The sequence below is a fragment of the Pieris napi genome, chromosome 21 (assembly GCF_905475465.1).
Source record: "Pieris napi chromosome 21, ilPieNapi1.2, whole genome shotgun sequence".
In the NCBI taxonomy this organism is placed as follows: domain Eukaryota; kingdom Metazoa; phylum Arthropoda; class Insecta; order Lepidoptera; family Pieridae; genus Pieris; species Pieris napi.
This window is the reverse complement of record NC_062254.1, coordinates 3457288-3481643: the sequence shown is the minus strand read 5'-3', so window position 1 is coordinate 3481643 and position 24356 is coordinate 3457288. Positions and strand designations below refer to the sequence as shown.

Below are 24356 nucleotides of genomic sequence, written 5' to 3'. Positions count from 1 at the left end.
TTAATCAGGCCCTGTGAATACTGTCCCTCAGAAATTTGCAATATTCACTTATACTCGTAGAAGTGAAAAAAAATATAAAATTTCATGGGTGTCAAGTTACCAATAGATATCCTGTTGATTTTTGTGGCTTCGGGGACATACATTTCTGATAAAACTTTATGATAGAAGAAGAAATACTTAGCTTATAAAAACAGAATCTAAAGAATTACTTAGACGATATTTATAGACAATTTATGACAATTTCTAATTAAAACTTTACCAAAATGTATCATAAAATATCATTAAAACTTTTCGTTTTAACACATCATTAAGGGAGGAGCACCACCGAAACTTTCAGGTTGTTTTAAAAGTTAAATATAAAAGTAGACAAAGGTAAGTGAGGATGAAGTGTTTGTTAAGAAATTAAACGTTAAGGTAATTTGCACAAGTAAAGCGGCCCATTAAAGTTTCACTGCGAAATAAGAGGTTTTTAAACACTTAATACAGCTAGTTGCTAGATTTATTTTAATTTTAAATTACTTATACTGATTCCTTTTATACAGTTTTATCTATGAGTTGAAATCCGGTAAGTATTGTACAGGTGCTATACCCCTTTATGAATTGCGGCCTCGGCCCCGAAACTGTGTATATGTATGTTAACGTAAAATTGTAAACACCGTTAGATTGTAATCTATCTCGCGAGATTATAAACTGTCGAAAGATTGTGAACCTCAGCGTACTGCTGACAATTTAACGTATTATTATTCGGTAGATTGTACTACACTAACTTAGTTATCATTCAAACTTCTTTGGTCAATTACAGATTAATTTTACTTCCCAATAATTTCATATAACTACCGAATAATAATACGTTAATTTGTAAGCAGTTCGTTGAGGTTCACAATCTTTCGACAGTTTACAATCTCGCGAGATATATTACAATCTAACGGTGTTTACAATTTTACGGTGACATGTATATCAATACCAATATACATTTTTGATAGTTCTTTCAATATTTTTTTTATAGAACATGAGGCATGCGGGCAGGAGGCTCACCTGATGTTAAGTTATAACCCATGGACAGTCTCAATGCCAGAGGGCTCGCGAGTGCGTTGCCGGCCTTTTGAGAATTGCCTCTTTTCTTGAAGGATCGCCTTTCTTGTTCTACTGGTTCCGAAATAACCCAGTGGGCAGCTGGTTCCATATAATATCCGTAATGATCGCAATCGCTATGTCTAGGAGTTACACACTCCCGGTGCTAATTAAGGCATGTGATTGATTGCTTCATATACCAGTAGATGGTGTGTCTTGTTATTTGTTTTCCTAATAATAGTTTTTATATGAAATAAATGACATCTTCTGTGTACCTCTGACCTGTAAAATGCTTGGTGTATATACATTAGTTATATTTTTGACAGTTTTACCAAATAAATAAATTAATCATGGTTTTCTTTCTCTTAGAATTATTTTCAGAGTCGTCAAGACTACACGCTAAGTTATGTTAAAATTCAGCATATGTTTTGGAACGAAGTTTCTTATCGCGCGTTGTGAAAGGGGGCTAGACGGAAAAAATTCTTACGAAAAGTTGTCACGACACTTTTTTGCTATTTGCTATTGTAATACACCGGTTCTCGTCCGATCACCGAAGTTAAGCAACGTCGGGCGAGGTCAGTACTTGGATGGGTGACCGCCTAAGAACACCTTGTGATGTTGGCTTTTTTTTTTCGTCGTAAGATTGGTGTCGATAAAATCTATCATACTGTTACGATACCAATTAACATATAAATTAATCGAAAGGAATTTCGTTCCATCCGGGTGTCCCTTGACACCTCTAAAGTTTTTTTTCATGATTTATTATCTTGAATATAGTTCAAAATGAATCAGCCAGAAATCAAGACTTATAGAACCAATATGAACACTGACAATATAATTTGCTACTATTGAATTTAGATTTTTTTAATACAGAAGAAAACAGTATAAAATGGCGTGAATGCACTAAAAGTATTAAATTGAAAGTCCTCTTATCACTTTCCTAAGCTTATATGGATTAAACTTAGTTTCACCGATACGTTCAAAAGCGCTTAGAATTCTTGATAAAATTCCTTAAGCTAAAGTTTTGAAACACTTATAAAATTACGGACATTAACTATTGACTAGGATTTGGACACATTAAAGTTTTAATATAGGGGTCATCGGTTAGCTATTTTTACGGTACTCTAACCTTCAAGTGCCTTACTATAAACTCTAATAGGAGTGGTACCTCGGTAACAATTCGCTTTACAAATCAATAAATGTGACAAAATACTCTTGGACTCTTACCTTCTCTCAAGCATGGCTGTGATTTTTTTATTGATAGTACGTTATACGTACATACGGCTGATACCAAGCTTTTGAAGTGTCTGGAATGACACCCCATTCCATATTGTAATTTGATAATGAACACGAAAAATGTGAAATGGCGGAAAATCTAAAGAAGTTTTTATAATAATATACGTGTTCCAAATTCAAAATAATTAAAAAGTTCAAAAAAGAAAAGTTTTTATGTAACAGTATTTATGGCCAGACTAGTTGTAAACTAACTTCATGAAGCATTTACAGTTATTTCTCGCTGAATGGGATAACAAAAAATACATCATCAAAAAGTTTAATGTAACAATTTATTGTATAATATACAAATAGCATTATGATATGACTAGAAGAGCTAATATTAATAGCACATGAACATCATTTCTAACTCCGTCACTTCGTTTCAACGCTTCTAATTCGCTAACATCTGGAGTCTCCTCAAAATCTACATCATTGTACTGCATCTCTTCAAACTTTCCCGAGAGAGCTGTAAAAAAATATTTATCACTGCTTCAATAAATAGACGTAGCGTATTTAAACAAACAAATATATTGTTCATATTGGAGTTTGTTAAAGGCGGGGCTGTCTGATTGGAAATACCTAGAATCCCAGAGGCACAAACTTTACGATAGTTTTGTCAAGTATTCGTATATATATACGTCAATACGATACATTAAGCTTTTGACAGTTTGAAAGTACAAACTCGATACTATCCACATATATATAGCTTAGTAGGTACACGTTTTACAGATACTAGCGGTTCATGTTTGAATTCAAATACGCCTACGTTGTTTCTATACAAAATTGTGTCGTTATTTTTCTATTAATTAACAATTTTATTTTACGTATAGCTTAAGTCTTTACAGTACATTTTTAAATTTGTTATCTCGACAGTAATATCTCATAGTAAGAAAAACATTTTGTCTTAATAATGTCTTGGTATTGTTGAACTTAGGTTTAGACGAGCTCTTTATATATTTTGTATTAAGTGTGTATGTTAAATAATTACACATGAAATTATTTCCAAGTTAAAATCTATGTAAACTGAATTATTAAAAGAATTGCGTGCTATTGACATCCTTGTATAATCAAACTCATTTGTTACAAAGTTTGTATGCGTGCACCCTTAATACGAATCAAATACCAATTTAAGTTTCTTAGAACCACATTTTTTCTCCTTATATGTCTTATCGTGTAAGAATTATTCGTATCACATACGGTAATGGAAATGAATTAGGTACAAATTGAAAAATACGATTTACTAATTATGTACTACTATTAAAATTATATTCTCTGAAGAGCATACATGAGGTTTGAAATTTGATAATGCAAAACGAGTGACAATGTTAACGTAAAATTGTAAAAACCGTTAGATTGTAATCTATCGGTTATCGGTTATCGGTATTCGGTAGATTGTACTACACTAACTTAGTTATCATTCAAACTTCTTTGGTCAATTACAGATTAATTTTACTTCCCAACAATTTCATATAACTACCGAATAATAATACGTTAAATTGCAAGCAGTATGTTGAGTTGACAATCTTTCGACAGTTTACAATCTCGCGAGATAGATTACAATCTAACGGTTTTTACAATTTTACGGTGACAACAACATGGTGCCGTTGATTGTTATTTGTTAGTCTGTGCGGAAAAAGAAACACAGTAGCGGTTAAACGTCATTCGTGTCACGCGTCATTTTAATTAGTCACAAAAAATAATTTTAAGTATCAAGGGGGCTTAGTCTTGGTTTAGTAGAAAGTCGAAAACTACATTTGTATTAACATGACAGTTCGTGTCGACAAATTTTCATAGAAAATTAGTTTTCGACTTTCTACATACACTACTGTTAAGGCATCTTGACTAAGCCCCAAGATATAAACTGTCAAACTACAATGACATAAGTGTTGTCAATTGTCAACAACAAAGGTAATTTATCACTGCTTCGACCTAAAATCCTACAGACTTTAAACGGACGTACTGTATGTCTATGATTGGTCTAAAGATAACCAATAGAAACAATCAATTACACTCAAAAGAAACAATCGATTTAGATTCTAACATTATCACTAGATACGGTTCAATATGGATGAATTAACCTAAATTAGTATAATATTGGATTCCATTTTAACTGATTTAGAATATAGGCAAGCTAAAACTAGACTATCACGATTTTACTGATATTATTTTAGAAAATTTACTCTACTAGTTTGCATATCAAAAACGTCGCTTACACGGCTTTTGCATTGACTAAACGTGGTTTATATGGGGTTGGTCAGGTAATTAAAATATATTATTATTTTGAATATTTAAATAGCTCAAATACATCTTGATAACAAAGGGTAAAGGTTGTTTTTATCAAAAATACTTCAGTATTTATAAACTATGTATGTGGTTTAATTTTAAATAATCCCTCGCTCAACTCACTAGATTAAAGAATGGATGTTAAAATATTAATTTAAGTTTAAGTTTTAGGATATTGGTATATAGTCTTGAAAAATGTTATGATTCCTTCCTGATTTTTATTTACTTAGTACAAATCTGATAGTTGATAAACTTTTCAATCTCTTGTGATATTTGTCTATCTTAAAATGCATTTATAATTTTTCACCTAATTTAGGAATCGTGTCAAACCTTGAATTATGCAGACTGTACGCAAACAAGAAAATCGAACAATAATTGTTGTAAATAAGGCACTCCAATTAGACAAAATTGTATTTTGTTTTGATAAATATCACAAATACAATTTTCTTTAGAGTAAATTACAAACAAATTCTAAATTAATTAATTACGTTAACCATAATATTTTTTATAAATATCACAAATACAATTTTCTTTAGAGTAAATTACAAACAAATTCTAAATAAATTAATTACGTTAACCATAATATTTTTAACTATTATTTTACTTGCAAAAATAATAGACAAAAAAAAATAAGTACAAATTATAAATTTCTTTATAATTAGTGATTTACTTATATTATAATGCGGATTAGGTAATATCACCTAATAGTTGTTTAACTTTGTTTAATTCACTCATATAATATTTATACTATTATTATTAAGATTGTTTGCATTGATTAGGCTCCAAAACTAAAGTACTGATTTAAAAAATTCTTTCACCATTAGAACCCTATGTTATCCCTGATGAACATAAGCCATTGAATTTTTAAAAAAGGTGTGCAGAAAATACACATTTCTAAATCGCGGAACTATTGACGATAGAGAAAAGTTTTATAGACAAATCTACAAAATAAGTCCGCGATACCATATTATTATTTATGCATTTAAGTCTATTAACCGAAATAAGTTTTATGCTATGTAACATCGTGACAGTTAGTATATAATAAAGTAACTTACAATATAATTTAATCGTTCCATCGGTGTCTCCAAGCGAGTTTTTTGAAATACAGCTGTACGTTCCGAAAGTGTTTCTGCCAACTTTCTTAATTTTTAATTTCATGTCCACTTCATAGCCCCTCTCTACGGCCGTAATTTCGAACCTCTTGTCAGCTACAACAAAGTATAATTTGATGTGGTATTAGTAACAACAATCTTGCTCAATAAGAGGGACACACACACACAACACTAAGTCATATTTAATAGATATAATCTATGCCACGCGTACCCTACAGATTCAAAATGTCTTTCATTTTGAATCAAGTCAAGAAAACATTGAATGTTTTGACATATAGGAGTTATACTTAGTGCTAAGTCTCGACTCTTAGTATGGGTTTTAGATTTATATAGCTGTTTCTTTGATCATACTTGTTTTCACAAGTTTTTCTTGTTATAGGTTATATTGGGTATATAAAAAATTATAACAATTCCGTGTTATAAACGCTCGCCTCAAGGGTACGCCAATAATATAACACTGCTGGTTACAAAGAGATTCTAAAATCTAATATGTAATTCCCCTGTGACAATATATTAATTAAACACAATTTGTCTACAACTAACACTAATTGAAAGGGAGAAACAAAACAACTTCAATTTATTATTTTTAGATAGCTTTATTTCGCTGTTAATTACCTATGAGTGGGTGCCATTTAAACTAAACTTATGATTTACTACATATAAATCTAAATGATAAATGTATAGATAAAAATATAGGACATACTACTTGTGTAATGGCATTACTGTCAGCTGCCAATGTCATTATGTGTCATAGAGCTCAAACAATAACGTCAAAGTCTAATCAACCCCTACTACTTTATTAACTTTTATTATTTTCAATAAAAATAATGACTATGAAATCACTTTTACTATTGACTATCAAATACTCGTTAATTTGTAAATCTATTAATATTGGCAAATTGAGTTTTATTCTGATTGAACTTTGACGTTGTTAATTTATGAGACCTGTGACATGACAATACCATAGACATACTTCTTATTCTATATATTTTTTATCATCAGATATAGATATTACTTTACTAATCAGTAACACCAGAAGGATTGAGAATGTAAATCGCGTTGGATTATGATTGGTCAACTCCATCTCTAGTAGACATGCGTTAACATGCGTCCATTCACAATTAAACGTTTAATAATCTCGTGTTTCATATATTATAGAACTACTGCCATATAAAAAACTTTATTAAGTAAACCTTATACTATTATTGCATAATATTACAGACGCCAGTCTCCTCAGATATTATTGTGTGGGTGATCAGACTCTTCCTAGGTATAAGAAAAGTATTACACAAATCTACGTAAATGATATATGAGTCGATTAGTAATTACTGTCGGTACAAAAAATCCGTGGCTTTGTTTTAAGCTTAAGCTGGACGTACTCGATTATCGAAACAGTATAATTGTTTCGCACTAAAGAATGCTAGAAAAGGCAGATCATATACACAGGAATGTTGTGTCATATTTTAGAATACAAACGATATTCGGCCATAACCTAGTTGACTATAGATACTTACTCTGTGATATTATTTGATCGTTAATCGTCCAATAGTTTATAGACCTCGGGAATGCTTCGGAATGGCAGTCTAAATATACAGTATCGCTTTCCTTAGCCCCTACTAATTGGTTTTGTATTGTCATTATTGGCGGAACTGCAATAAATCAAAACAAGTATCAATTCGCTGTTCAGTTAACTGCTTTGGGAACAATTTTAATGACCTAATAAAAATGTTCTATTTACATCACAATTCTAAAAGGGTGTCTTCTACAGGGTGTCTCAAAAGTTCATATTGTATCGATTAAAAATTGCGCCAGAGAAGACGTAGACTTTAGATTTAAGATAGCCCCATAAGAAAAAGTCCATAGGGGTTAAATCAGGACTGCGTGGAGGCCAATTTATGTCACCTCTCCTGGAGATCAAATCGAATGAGAAATCTCGTAGTAGAGACGTATTGGACGTGTGTGACGTTGCTCCGTCCTGCTGGAACTATGTTCTTTGGATATAGCCCGGAAAGTTTTGAAGTTCAGGCACCTAGAAGTCGTCTAACATTTTCACATAACGCTAAATAAATGTAAACTTTCTTTTGAGACACCTGCCCTGCGATTCTGTAACTCACTTTTCGAACTCACACAGCGGTTTTCGCATCGGCGGTCGCTCTGAAATCAGTCGTGAAGCAATAATTTTATGATTTGGCATTCTAATAAACAATAAACTACAAGCTCCCATCTTTTCAGAATGCCAAATCATAAAATGACTGCTTCACGACTGATTTGAGAGCGACCGCCGATGCGAAAACCGCTGTGTGAGTTCGAAAAGTGAGTTACAGAATCGCAGGGCTGTTATAAAATAAATTATTACGGAGTCATTATACCGTCTCCAAGGCTTACATAGCGTATACAAAAATTTGATTCTTTAACTCCTACCATTTCCATTTACACATGCAGGATGTAAAGAATAGAATAGATAGAATCCTTTCTAAGGGCCTATGGAAAGGGCTGGTTACCTTGAATAATCCATGAATCAGACGCAGATGTGTGTTAGCCTTCGAATTACAAACAACTAAAATAATATCAAACTTTGATGTTTCCGCAGCTTCAAAGCGTAGGCAAGTGTTAGCATTTAACAATATCAAAATACCGAGAATTGTGTATAAACTTTCCAGCGATAAGAGAACAAATTGTTGGGACATTTATCAGTGGCAGTAAGTTGAAGGATCGCGTGGTAACTCACAGTGCACGACAAGCATGACTCGCTTGCTCACGGAGGGCGGGACTCCATTGCTTGCGATGCAAAGATATGCCCCCATATGCAGTCTTGATACCTTCACCAGGTGCAATACGGCGCCACTCACAGATGTGTCTGAAAAATGTCTCAGGAATCAGGAAATCTACAGGGAAATATGTAGACAACTCTTAAGAAACGTTTTTTTGAAGTGAAACTTGTTTAGGCGCATGGGGGTAATATTTTTACGGAACGTCACGAAGATGTGCAGCGTTTTTGTCGAAAAGGAGAGAGCGATTGAGAGAGAGTGAGAAGGGTGAATTACGTAATAGAAATTGTATTTTTAAAATTAAAATTTTGTAAAGAGAATTTATTAAATAGTACTAATTTATATTTTATGAAATCTCAATATACAATTTATTAAAATCTTAAATAACGAATTGAAAATTAAAATGCCACGTGCATTTATTATATATCGAAGAACAAAATTTAAAAAATTAAATTTATGATTTCTATTAATTTTCGACTCTTAATATTTTAATTTTAATTAAATTCCTAACATATCTTCCTTTTTCCCTCCCTCTAAGTCTCGGAAATCTAAAGTTTTAGATTTGTAGTTGAACAAGAGTTAAACATTAGTTAGCTAAAGAAGTTTCACTTCTGACACGTGTACTTTGTACGTACGTACTTTTATTTTGTATAATGGGGTGAAATTAGGAACACATACTACCATGATCTGTTGCTATGTTAGTAACTATTTTTATGGCTATTAGCCAAGTTCAATATAATTAAGATGTGTTCGATGTGATTCCCGGCGCAATAATAATTGTATTAGGCAGTCACAGTGTCACATCTTAGTACATAATAAACAGACACAGATATGTATGTGATCGTTATGTTAGGACTGTAATAATTTATCCATTATCTGCATAAGTACACGATCGATACGAAGCAAAATTCAGGCAGAGGAAATCGGCTTAGTATCGTTAAATTCAAACGTTGGTATTAAATTATTGTAGCAATATCTAAGAATATTTATCATTCACCCACGGAAACTTTATGACAGAAACATACTTTTGTGTTTCTAGACAGTATCATGTACTGTAAACTTGACTAAAGCTCTAAATTAACTGTAAAAACATGGATTGAAAAGTTTCGATTAATTTTCAATTAAATAATTATTTTTCCCAGAGTATTGTTTCACTGATGTGGTTCGTGTAGTGTAGTTTCTTATAGGAATTTTTTCTTATAGGTGGAGGAAAATATCGAAACTGGTAACTCTTAGGGCTAAAAGAACCAAATATAATAAGTTTTTGAGTCGGCAGTCATTACTTTGTGAGTTTCGACTCTGTATCTTATCCTAAGACACAAACATATTACCAACAGTTACTAATCGGAACTCAAGATCCTTACAGAGTATTGAGAAACAAAACCAGTAGCACCACATCCATTTAGGACTGGACCTTAGATTTCTGTATCTATTTCATTTGTTTTTCTAATAGACGAGTACGTGAGCCTTCTGTGCCTGATACACGCCTTCGACTTTTTGGGTCTAAGGTATGTCGGTTTCCTCACGATGTTTTCCTTTACCGTATGAGCGAGATTTAAATGTGTACATAGATGAGGTTCGAATGTACAACCAAAGGGATGAGAGTCGCATGATTATACCACTCATCGAACAGTGCTCTAATACCAGAGTAAAAAAAATACATTGTAATCAATTTTTAATTAAATCCGACCTATTTAAGAGATTTCCTACATTTACTTTAAATACATCAGCATATCTATAAATACACAAATATTAATCAAACAATTAAAACTGATATAAAACTTGTCGTGTTGAAACTTACTTAAAATAAAATGTTAGTATAATTTTATTCAAATTTTACTGATAAGTGTGTTTAAGGTTTTTATAGCATGGGATAGTATTTAGACCATAAGTTTTGACAACAATTGTAAATAACTTAACTATTCTTTTCATTATAACAATCATAATTAATATGACATTTGCATACCACATTCGTTGCAAATAAACGATTTATTATTATTATAGATTCCGATCTATACTATATACCTTCATATAATTTTTAAATACTAAATTTAAGATTTACAATGCCATTTAGTGTATTTTAACGTAAAAAATAAATAAAATACGTTGAGACGGAAACATTCATCTTATGTGTCTCTACGGAGGAGATCTTTCCTGTACGACGCAAGATTTAAGTTATTTAAATTCTAACCTGGCGTATGTGAAGTCCTCTAACCCTAGGGGTTAGCATTTTGTAACTACCAAGGTGAAACAGTTACTTTCATGAATCCAAATTAAATACCTTCTTTTGGCTTGGCTAAGGACCTTATAACTTTAGTGTTTATTATTATGTATGAAGCAAGTGAATTCTCAGAGCAATTTTTGAGCAGTGTTGGCCTAGTGGCTTCAGAGTGCGACTTCGATCCCCGGCTTTGGACCAATGGACTTTCTTTCTATGTGCGTATTTAACATTTGCTCGAACGGTGAAGGAAAACATTGTCAAGAAAACGACATGTCTTAGACCGAAAAAGTCGACGGCGTGTGTCTGGCACTGGAGGCTGATCAGTGATCACCTACTTGCCTATTAGATTGAAAAATGATCATAAAACAGATTCAGAAATCGGAGGCCAAGACCTAGAGAGGTTGTAGCGCCACAGTTTTTTTTATTTTATGATTTTAAGTGCATCTTATTAGGTATAGTTGCGATAATAAGTATACGTTGCAATAAATAATTAGATACTTTACTCATAAAATCTGTTTAACTAAATGTATAATGCATTTAGTCTTCGAGTTTTTAAGACAATACTAATGTTAATCAGTCTTAAGTTTTAACATTCGAAAATGTTATGTTTTAAAAGTTTTCGTATCTTGATCGCATATTTAAAATATAATTACACTACAGTGTGTTGACAACCCTGAAATAATCTTATATTACTGATTTACTTATATAAGATCAAAAAAGGTACCACTAATTTTGTTCTTCGACTTAAAAAAGCTTTTACGATAAACCAAAAAGTACCTGAACTCATTTGGTGTTTAAAGTCTTAAATATTAAACTTGGTGTTTATTGCGCAAATTATTTTTATCAGAAATCACACTTTCTGTTTCTGGCTATAAAATATACTGTGTGCCTCAATGCTTTATTTTTTAAAGGGTAATTCGTAAAAGTTACTGCGCTTTTACGCAGATTTCTCTTTTTGTTTTGAATAACGGCGGGATATTTTTATGGCTTTGTCACGTTAACACTACCTTTGTGTTTTTCATTACCAATGATTTATCATAATTTTGGACTAAACGACCGAAAAAATAATAGAAAAAGGCTTTAAAAAGGTAGGCTATGGGACTGTTTAGGAATAGCATGTGATGATAATACAATTAAAACAATAAATAGGGTTAAAAAAATCTCTGAATAAAATTTGTACTACGCTTTGGTTCTATTGTTTTATTTTACCCCATGTGTAACAATTGGCAAGAGACTCACCACTGGGTGGCCCACAGAGCAAGAGATGGGCAGACGATATAAAGAGAATAGGAGACACAACTTGAACAAGAAGAGCTAATATAACAAAAGAATGGAAACAGCTGGAAGAGGCCTATGTGTCACAGGACACGCTGACTACCTAAAACGCTTCAAGTGACGTATTAGATTAAGTTTTATTTATGTATTAGAATTAAGTGTTTCTTATGTAACTTAAATAATTGTTATTACATTGTACTGGGTGTCAGCAATAAAGGCTTAAATAAATAAATGTGTAACAAGTATACGGCATTTCGGTTCCCTACTTTTATATATTTATCGTGAATAGTTATACCTAAACATTCGTTCAAACTTTTTAGTAATTGCTTATCAAGTACAGTAATAACAATTTAAAAACTAAAACAAAAATAGTACAAATTATATCAGATACGAGCATATTACTTTGAACATTATTAAACCGTTTGGTGTCTTTAATTAGTTATTGTTTTATCGTCCGCCTTTAATTTATTTTTCAATTACATTTGTAGAAATATGAAACAGTTAAAGGCACAATAGTTTTGTGGAATAATAGAAAATTTCCTCACTTTGCGCGTCGCTGAAGTTGGCGGTGGGCAGCAAGTCTCCTGCCTCCTTCCTCCACACGACTGTGGGGGTGGGGACTCCGTGGGCGGCACACCGAAGTGAAACGTTTGCTCCTTCCCTTGCCACCTGGTCACTGCTCGTCGGATAGTCCAGGATGTCTGGTGGAACTGTCAAAGTAAATGTTGCATGTTACTTATTTATGAAATTTATTGTCTTCGCATTTTCGCATTCGCGGGAATATAAATAGACGAAATGTTATTGAGAATAGATGCTGTTTTTATTGGATTGAATTTCAAAACTTTATGCGATTAATAAGTGATTTTATTTATTAAAAAAAATACAAAAATGTATGTTACGGTAGAACACAAATTGGTGGCGATTTCTCCGTCCTGCGAAGCGTCGACATTCATTACAATTATATAATACGATTACTTTAGAAAAAGTAAAACTAATAAATCAAAGATAAAAAAATAATAAACGAAGCTTAATCATTGGTTTACAATGTTAAAGGGATAGGTATAAAGTAGGAACACGTCTCAACCTTATCGGACAAATAAAATCAACGACGGAGTGAGTAAAAAAATAGACAACATCTAACTGTAATATATTTTTAAACCATTAAATATAAATAACGTTATGTCTTTATAGATATATTAATTATACATTATTTTGAGTCCGTTAAATTATCTTGCGACTACCCACTTATTAATAGTCTTATATAATTTTTTTTTAGTGGTTGCCTGGATGAGATCGCTCGAAAGCGATAAAGCCCTGCTTTTTATTTAATAATTTTAACTGTACTATATTTCTATATACTTGCAACGAAGTGTTAATAAATAATAGCACCTAATAACCAAGAACTACCCTCATTTGACAACAAAATCCATTTCATTACGATATTTTAATTATAACTTATGTTTTTTTCCTTCACGGTCTAGGACAACTTGGCAGAAACTAATAAATATCTAAAAATTTTAACCAGTCTCTATATCTGAAAGAAATGAGAATTGTATTTTCAAGATATCAAATAGGCCACGGAACGATTATGTATTAAAGTAAACATTCCATTTAAGGAATACGACATCAAGTTGGCCGTAATAGCAGAAAAGAAGCAGTAAAAATGAAATTGTTTGACGATCATGTTTTGTAGACCTTATCACAGACATATACTGAAAATTGGGTAACTATAACTACTTTATACTTTACTTTTTAGGTACAATAATCTGTTTGTAACTCATATAATAAACTTAAGTCAAGTATTATTTCAGTTATTAGAAAAATATGAATTTGTGCTTTGACTCTACCGACATCGTTGCACGAGGTCATTCATTTATTGCAGTAAGAAACACTTTATTATTTAAAATAACTTTGCAATATTTCTTAGCTACCGTTTCTATAACTTAAACAAGTCACGAAAGATAATGATTTTTTATAATTAATTAAAAATATACATTTATTCGTATATATTCACGCGTCTCACCTACAATAACTACAATTAAAAATTAATTAATTTACGTATTCTGACATAGTTGTACAGTTTCTGACGCATTACGCATTAACGCAGTTTCGATTTGCAATATTTTCGTAGTTTTATTATGATTGTACTGCCACAGAAAGGAATAATAATAGGTCAAAAAACGTTTTTCAGAGACCAAAATGAAAATTTCGCGTAATAATCCTTGATAGGTCGGTGTTTAAGTAGAATACCAAGAGCGACCTTCAAGATTCCTTACTTTCTGTCAAATTTTCGCCGTGATGAAGAGTATTATAACAATTCAATTCTAGATTTACGTATGAAAACTAATTAAAAAATATATACTATATAAAAATATTATGTTATAGTAAAAATGATACAATCCAGTAGCGCTACAACCCTATCTCATGTCTTGGCCTCAGATTGCATACGTTTCTTTAATTATTTTACTCCATAGACAAATAGGTGATGAGCCTTTTGTTGCTGCCGGTTTCCTCAAGATTCTTCACCGTGGGAGCGAGTTTCAGATGCTCACAGAGTCAGACGTAGAATATCCATTGGTGCAAAGTCGGGGATCGAACCTATGACCTCATCGTAGACAGTATCTGTAAATAGCACCTGATCAACCCCCGCTCGCGTGTAGACAGTAAACGATTATTGAACTAACACAAAGCGTGCCCCTTCATTTTTAACACATTTTTGGAAAATCATTGAATGCAGTAATACTTGCTTTTTAAAATAAAATACAGTCTTACTTCAGCAAAATATGCTATCTACTTATTTAAGGTACTTTTCCCTTGATGGCCCATAGTCCAAATCTCGGATAGCTGTTTGTTTTAAAATAAAAATATCAATAAATAAACACACTATTTTATATATTATATGAATACCATTAAAATGAAACCTGATTTATAATGAATGTTAGTAGCTTGGATATTGTTTAATACAAACTATAAGGCTTTAATTTGGATTCATAGTATTGGAGCGATTCTCGAAACTCATTTATATTTTCAACGCTAAAGTGTATTGTATTATTTGGTTTATTATTGTAGACGAAGAGTTAAGACATCATTATCATCTGCCTACACTAAAATAATGATTGATATTACGTAACCTTTGCAATTCAATTTTAATATGTTTGAAGTCTTTCGTTAAAATAAAAGTTATTAACATGTCGCAATACGGTTGTTGGTTAAAACAAAATTACGTAATTTCGTAACATATTAATAATAAAATAAATCAGTGGACCTCAGAAAATGTATCTGTTTCATGATCATTTGTTAAAGCAGTGTTGGCCTAGTGGCTTCAGCGTGCGGCTCTCATACCTGAGGTCGTAGGTTCGGACTTTCTTTCTATGTGCGCATTTAACATTTGCTCGAACGGTGAAGGAAAACATCGTGAGGAAACCGACATGTCTTAGACCCAAAAAGACGACGGCGTGTGTCAGGCACTGGAAGGCTGATCACCTACTTGCCTATTAGATTTAAAAATGATCATGAAACAGATTAAAAAATCTGAGGCCCAGATTTTTTCCTAGAGATCCTAAAGATCCTAGATCCTAAAGAGGTTGTAGCGCCACTGATTTTATTATCTAGGAACACTACACTTTTCGTAGGTACCCTTATTATCATACCACATATTATCCATTCATTACGCCACACCCTGAGTATTTATAACAATTATAAAAAAACAAAACAACTAAAACATATTCTAATAGGTACTTCATTGTTTTAAAGTACTCGTTTCTTTCTGTCAATTTTTTTTATCAATCAAATCATTCAATGATTGATATTGACAAGCCCTACGATTCCGTAACTGAATTTCGGAGGGAATTCCGCCCGAACTCACGTCACCCTCCTTTGCTTTTGACGAATACGTACAAGTTGATATGTAAGTGAATTTGATAATTAACGTTTACAGAATACGAAAGGTCTAATACGTGGGTAACATTGAAAATGTTTAGAACTGGCCAGTTAGAAACATTGCTTATGAAAAAAATTTTGAATTTCAATTTTAGAACTCTAGTAACCTAATGTAGTATATTGCATTCATTTGTCATTTGTTTTTGTGAATTGGCGGCAAATCTAAAACTCTTGTTACACGTGAATATGAACCTAACGCGAGAAAACAGAACGACAAAGCTATGATAGGATGCGTTCTAAAATGCCATAGAAGAGACCCCTAAGGAAGGTTCCATCGAATGCGACGGTGTGTAGAAAGGAACGGAGATTACTTCGGAAAACAATAAAAGTATTGGCAACTTTCTACAATAAGCCGTTTTTCATTTTCTAAACATTTTCAGTGTTACTTTTTACTTTTTTTTTACTTTTGATTAAGTTTAATATTAAATTTCATGAACTCATTTCTTTGTCTGCTTTATTGATAAATTTTCATATAGACAAGTAAAATGCCGATTTTCCTACATTGAAAACTAATAGTGCAATAGGTAATCCACATGCGGATTTATATGAATTCTTTATTCAATACCTTATACTCGTTTCATTCGAGTGTAATATATTTAAGACAAAGTTGTATATTGTATATTTTTGTGATCACTTCGCTGACGGAACGAGGCATCTCATAAAATATTACTGCCATCACTAAAAGCTCTAAAACTTCAATATTGGTATGAATATTAACATTGTATTTTCTATAACAAAGAAGAATTTTGTTTCGTAATTGATTGAGTTGCTTCAAACAATCTAATAAAAAAATAAAGGTTATAATAATGGTTTGATGCTATGCATCAATGCCTGTACGTAATTACTTTAAGAACTGAGAGAATCTTTTCTTAGTTAAGGTAAAAAAAAGTGCGTGCGTACAAAGTACACAATATGTAAGAAGTGATACTTCTTTGGCAAACTAATTTTTAAGTCTTGTTCATATTTATACAAATTAGATTTCCGAGACTTAGAGGGAGGGAAAAAGGAAGATATGTTAGGAATTTAATGAATTTAATTGTCATTAAAATTTACTTGGGTAAAAAATGGACGTATATTTGTTAGAAAAACTATTGATTCTAAGTATATATTGATTAAGAATACCGATAGCCTTGCTCTAATAAATTAATACCATCAGTGCATACTCAAGTACCTTAACGGGTAATAATAATTGCATAAATACTTTATAGCTAAAATGTCTCTTTCAATCTATTATCAAAACATAAGAGGTATGAAGAGCAAGACTGTTGATATTTACAATAATGTATTATGTAATAACTTTGATATAATATGTTTATGTGAGACTTGGCTTGATGCCGATGTTTTTTCCTCTGAACTATTTGATGACAGATATTGTGTGGTACGTAGGGATCGTGATCCTGGATTTTGTCAACGGTATGGTAAGGATCATGGAGGTGGGGTGTGTAACTGAAACTGGCTGTCCTCTGAACTATTACTGTGAAAAATCAAAAGCTTTATGTGACCTATTCGATCTTACTACATTGCGACAACTTAATTTTAATAAGAACTATAAGGATCGAATACTAGATCTAGTTATAACTGACTGTCCAGACTTATTTACTATTACACCTACTCTACACATAAGTCGTGTAGATGAGAACCATCCGACATTTGAACTGATACTTCAAACTACTCCTTCTACATTGATACAGAACACATCGCTTAAAAAACTATGTTTTCGTAAAACTGATTATGAAAGCTGCAAAAATGATATATTGAAAATTGATTGGACAGAATTTGCATTGAATATGGGATGTGACGAATTTGTTTTGTTATTTTACAACAATATACATTCAATCATAGAAAAATATACTCCAAAGTCTAATGGTCCAAATAATAAATATCCTCAATGGTTCTCCAAAAATTTAATTAAATTGCTTACATCTAAAAACAAAGCTCATACTAGATTTAAGCGATTTGGAAACCCCAGGGATTATGATGAGTTCTCTATTCTTAGAACTAGAGCCAAGGAAGTTACCCAGAGGTGCTTCAAAACATATATAGAGCAAATTGAAGAGGATGTTAAACTCAACATAAAAGCTTTTTGGCGCTACACAAAATCTAAACGTATCACCAATAATATTCCTAGTCAGATGTGTTATCAAGACAAAATCGGTACTACCGGTGAAGATATTGTAAACCTGTTTGCTAGTCATTTCTCATCAATTTACTCTTCCAATACCACAAATAATTACTCTCCTAACTTCACAAACAAAACATCATCAAACTACTCTATCGGTAATTTACAAATAACTAGAGAGGAACTGTTAAAAAAGTTACAAAATGTCGATCTCTCTAAGGGTGCTGGCTTTGACGGTATCCCACCTATCTTTGTTCGTTTTTGCGCTCCTGCTCTTGTCACACCGTTATTGATTATATTTGAGAAATCTTTGCATGAGGGAGTATTTCCTAGACTATGGAAGATAGCTAAAGTTACACCAGTGTATAAATCTGGAGACAAGGGTGATGTTTTGAATTATAGACCTATCTGTATTCTAAACTTATTTGCTAAGATATTCGAGGGTTTCATATATACCCATATGTATAACCATCTCAAACATATATTAAGCCCACGACAACATGGATTTGTTACTGGAAGGTCAACCAACTCTAATCTATTATGCTATACTACTTATTTATGTTCCTCGTTCAATAATAAAAAGCAGGTGGACGCTATATATACCGATTTTTCAAAAGCTTTTGATAGAGTGGACCATTTTGTATTGCTTGTGAAGGCTCAACATGTGGGAATCCATGGGAACTTATATAGATGGTTAACTTCTTACCTGTTGAACCGCACACAACTCGTTGCTCTTTGTGGATATGAATCTGTGCCATTTTTAGTAACATCGGGCGTGCCCCAGGGGTCAAAGTTGGGTCCTTTATTGTTTTTGTTATTTGTGAATGACTTGCTAAGCAAAATTAGTAGTGAATGTTTGGCATACGCAGATGACATAAAAGTCTTCAGACGTATATCTGATGAAAGAGATTGTGTGACCCTTCAATCGGATATTAATACTATATCTGCTTGGTGCGATGAAAACTCTATGGCTCTGAATATTAAGAAGTGCCAGGTTATAACATTTACAAAAAGTAGGAACCCTATCCAGTATAACTATAATGTTAAGGGTATTCTTGTGAATAGAGTTGAGGTGGTTCGAGACTTGGGAGTAATATTTGACTCTGTTATGTCATTTCGACCTCATTATGATCATATCTGTAGTAGAGCTAACCGGATGTTGTCCTTTATTCTTAGAACCGCTAAACCGTTCAGGCGAGCCGACTCCTTGATTGTCTTATACAGCTCTCTCGTGAGAACCATGGTTGAGTACTGTTTAGCTGTATGGGCCCCGATATACAAAGTTCATACAGATAGATTAGAATCTATTCAAAGGCGGTTTGTTAGAGCTTTATACTCGAAGTATGGTCTTAGGCGCAAATTAAAGCAATATGACCAGCGTCTTGCCCACTTTCAGATTGTAAGTCTTGAAAAGAGAAGATGGATGAGCGACCTGTGTACTTTGCATAAAATAGCAAATGGCTCACTTGACAGCTATCTTTTGAATGAACTTTACATCAAGGTGCCGACGCGTTCTGTGCGTAAGCCACAACTATTTATGATACCCACAAGTAATAACAATGTATCCCAGAATGGTCCGCTCGCTAGAATGTGCAAGTATTATAATTCTGTGTGTTCACATGTTGATATTTTTCACAATAGTAGTTTTGAATTTAGAAGGATTATTCGCGGTGCAGACTTGCAACCAGAATAACTTTATTTTCTTTTTTGTCATTAAATTTTTCAATTTTTTTTTTTTTGTCATTAAGTTAAATATATGTACATATTATAAACTGTATTTAATTGTTAATATTTAGTAAACCAGCACTGAAGATTCCACTAAAATGCTGTGTACAGATATAATTGGAAATTCAGGTTTACAAATGTTGCTTAGTGTGTAATAACTATATGTATTTCACCAATCTGTTTTCTGTTTCTGTTCCTTAAATGTAAAAATAAAAAAATAAAATAAATAAAAAATAGTGTCGAAAAATGAATACAAATTCTAAATTTAATTTTTTTCTTCGATAATAAAAACACGTGCCATTTTAATTTATAATTCGTCATTTGAGATTTTATTTTGCGTAAAATATAAAACACTAATATTTCATAAATTCTCTTTACGAAATTTTAAGTTTAAAAATAGAATTTCTATAAGGTAATTCGACCCTCTCACTCTCTTTCTCAATCGGTCTCAATCGCTCTCTCCCATTCTTCGACAAAAACGCTGCACATCTTGTGAGGCTAATATTATTATTACGTTTCATCCGTAACATTTTTACCCTCATGCGCCTAAAGAAGTTTCACTTCAAAAATAATTAGGATAATTGAAGATTTGCCGTTAGCTCGCTTATATTCTAAGTGTTATATTTCCTCTGAGCTTATATCTTAATATACATGTAAGCAATATTTTACAAAATTAATTATTATGTTTTTCGGAACGAACTGAAAGGAAGAACAAAAGAAGTTGAAAATAATCACACACGCTCACACACACAAACACACACCAAATTTATTTTTACGACTCCGTTTGCAATGTTTTCTTTGAGCACTTACTTATTTTCTTCTATTGTATCTTATGACAATGACCTGATTGTACGTGTTCCGGTCCGGTGGTGGAGAGGCTGGCTATCTGTCACTCAGGTCTCCTGTTACAGAGACCAGTCTCTCACATACACTTCCTAATGTTATCATCTTAGTTTAATCATAATAACCTTGTATGTATATGTGAGAGAAGAAGTATAGATTATTTATTATTAAACTAATGCAGAATTACAGCAAGTCGAGAAGAATTAAACAGCGAATTGAAACCGTAAACTGAAAATGTGTTCCGATAGTCGGATATCGAAAAGTCTGTCAGTATTCCTTCATGGAAATTGAAATAGGTTAGAGTTACGTCGAGCGCTCACCCAAGGGGATTAAAAATAATTTAAACATGTGGGAATGAAGTGCGAATAACGATTGTATTAAAGCGGTGGCTTAACAAAATTTATAGTTAAATAGGCCTTTACCGCTTTATTAATATTGTTTATTTGATTTTATTACAATTGGGAAATTGTTTATTGTGTCAATAAAGTGTTGAAATGGCCGGACATTATTTTATTTCGTATTCATCTTTAAATTGTGTTTATTCGTAATCCCTGATATTGTTTTAAAGCGGTCTTTAGATTTTTTATTAAACGCAGAATTACTTTTTTGGCAATAACAGATATCTTATCACACGTATAGGTTTTAATTAGTTTAATTATATAATAAACACAGGCGCAACAAACCTTTGGTACTGGAGGTTTTTTGTCTCTGTTTCTTAATATATAATTCTTATTCGGCAAAACGGTACTTACTACTGCAGCCTGCAGCAGATATACACTGACGATTTTTTCACTTTAAGTACACATAGAAGGAAAAGTCTAGTATATAAATATATATATATATATATATATATATATTAGTACACATTCATGATTCGAACATACGACAAGGAGTAGCACGCTTGGCCGACACTGCTGCTAAAGTATATTAATAATAATAAAAGCCTTTTATTTCAGATACTTTACATTTATATTTCTATCATCTCATTCCCTAGTTATGTGTGCTCGTTTCTGGCAAAGGCCATTCCAAATCCCGCCATTTCTGTCTGCACTGTGCCACTCTCTGTCTTGTACCACCTTCTAAACTGTCCTTCTCTTTTGTGACTTGAGTACCAGTTTAATGCTTTCTTGCTCCACGTTTCTGTTCTTCTTGCCGTGCCATGCGCATTTCCACTTTAGTTTATATATTTATATAGTATTTGTGTCATTCTTCTTAAAGATGATTCTTCTTTATTTTATCTATTCCTTTCTTTCCTATATACATCGTTTCTTTGATCTAAAGATCATGTGTTAGCAATATCCTAATTAATGTAAGAAAGCTAATTCAAATTCTTTTCAAGTAAATTAATCTAACCTGAGTTTACCTTCGCCTTAAAATTGGCAAAATGAACTTATAATGTTTGTATAACTACTTTGTGTGCGGTCAAAAGTAAGGCTTTTAGGGTCATATACGCACAGCACTATTTGTTACTAACCGGGATCATGTTCGGGAGCCGACGTGATATATTAGGCCCTATATTATGCCGATATAATATATGGCAAGCACTGTAAGCGTTCATACATAAAAGATAAGGAGTATTTATTATGGAATTTACTCCAAGTGACCGATACTTAACTAATAAGTCTATACATAGTGTTGAAAATCTTAGTCGGTGCACGTGGTATCTATCCCAGAGTGCTCAAGTTTGATTTCCGGCGAAACAAGAATTGTTACGCGTATTACAATATTCAATACAACGGACGTTTTAATGGTTTTAGCACTCTAACGGGAATTTTACTACGTCTTTTTCGGCTATATATTATATAAGCTGATCAACCCGTCAATCATTACCCATGCACATAAATAACTGAAAATTGCGCTGAAAAGCGATTTATTTGTATAAGAATTATAAATAATATTTATAAAAGCATTTGCATTACAGACACCAAACGAAAACGGGTATCCCCTCGTCAAAAACGGCGAGCGTGCTATCTAGTATATTATTGGCACACACATTATACCTAGATTAATTATATTATTTAATATTCTTGATGTAATTTGTATTCTTCGTCAAATATGAAATTTCTTTTCTGTAAATTGTTATCGTCTTTGTAAGTATAAAGTTCTTAAAATCTTAGCTTTTGATTAACAGAATGCGCTTTTTTATATTTCCAAAATAATTAATTTCATGAAGCAATAAAAATATTTATAAAGCCTTGGCATTTCAACTAGTAATAATAATAATTGCTTTATTTTATCCATGTAGTTTTAATTAGAGTTAGTAACAATTCTGTCTTAGTTGCTATGTCAGTATTGGTTAGTAAACAAAACAAAAAGACGAGGCATGCACTGCATACCAACGCTTCAAGATATGCGGTTTCTTTATACCCTAGTAACTTTGAAGCAAATCATGATGGGTTGTTATAAAAATCGATTATACTAACCGACAACATCGAGATACGCGGTCTGACTCTTCATGGGATCCGTGTTGAGTTGACACATATACCAGCCCCGATCTGACTGTCGTACGTCGTGGATATGCAGAAACCAAACGCGCCTGTCGCTGTGGTTCACCGCTATTCTGTGGTTCTTTGTTATCACGTGCGTGGCAATTGTCAGGATCGTCTGCGTGTCCACGCGTAACCACGCCACCTGTAACCGAAATTGACAATATGGCTATTGTAATACGTTACTGGCTTTTACGTTACGTTACGCACGTTACGTTACGTTACGTTAGATATGAAATAACGTCTAATATGGTATTTCATTACATTTTTAAGTCCGCGTCATATTAGCGTTTTGACAGTACCACATATTTATGTTTAGTTCCTGGGTCAGGGGGTGTTTTAATGTGAAATAAAATTCAAACTCAAGCTTACTTTATTCATATAGGTAACCAAGTACACTTATGAACATCAACAGAGATGTTAAATTTATTCTTAATTTACATTTACTACTAGTTCGCAAGTCAAGGGCGTAGAGCGGGCAAGGAGATCTGGCAAGAAACTCTCCGACACTCTTTTAAATCGCCAAATTTTGAGTCATAGCAGGCATAAATATTTGAACTGATGCAAATCAATCCCAAGGATTAGGATCATTTAAATAATCGCCAAATTTATAAAAAAGCTTTATTGATTCATTTTCGTTTAACGAGAGTTTTGAATTTATTCAGTGATAACTCTCTAATTTCGCTTGGAAGTTTGTTGTAAAAACGAATACAATTTCCATATAAGGAGTGGTTTATCGCCTGGTTGGTCGTAAGCTTAGATTTCATCTGTTTCGAGTATTATATAGGTGAGTCATTTGTTTTAAAATAGTTTATATTTTAATAATATGTTGACCAGAAAACATTTGATTCCTTAAACTTATTTGGTACCGACTCCCTTGGGGATGTATTATTATCATTCGAGTAAAACAAAGAATATATTAATACGGTAATAGTAATAACATGATATGTCTTCGGGTAATGACACTTAAAGAGTGTCGGCGGCCGACTTAGCTCTCAGCTTTTAATCACCGCGCTTATAAATCTAAGAAAACCTGAGTGGGCAAAAGGTACAGCCTTGGCTTGTACAAGTTAATTTGACTTGATTTATTCTGTAAGTTGTAAGATAATTTACATTGATTTATTATTCGCTTAACTACGTTTCATAACGAAAATAATTAGACAGCACAGAAGACCTTTGCTGTCGTGTCTTTTAACTCCCATCGCGGGTCACAAGTATAAAGAAACTAACTATTATTAT

At 32.5% G+C, this 24356-nt stretch overlaps 1 protein-coding gene across 1 annotated transcript in view; it reads right to left on the bottom strand.

Annotated features, from left to right (window-relative positions):
* Nucleotides 1-2611: 2611 nt before the first annotated feature.
* The window catches only part of LOC125060461 (lachesin-like), a 45031-nt gene continuing 23286 nt past the window's right edge, over nucleotides 2612-24356 (bottom strand). The window contains exons 3-8 of the mRNA XM_047665367.1: nucleotides 23055-23262; nucleotides 12551-12715; nucleotides 8470-8598; nucleotides 7256-7390; nucleotides 5685-5837; nucleotides 2612-2812 (exon numbers count right to left, since the gene is read on the bottom strand). Of these exons, the coding sequence (XP_047521323.1) occupies nucleotides 2661-2812; nucleotides 5685-5837; nucleotides 7256-7390; nucleotides 8470-8598; nucleotides 12551-12715; nucleotides 23055-23262 (942 nt within the window). The 3' untranslated portion in view covers nucleotides 2612-2660. The remainder of the gene's footprint in view (nucleotides 2813-5684; nucleotides 5838-7255; nucleotides 7391-8469; nucleotides 8599-12550; nucleotides 12716-23054; nucleotides 23263-24356) is intronic.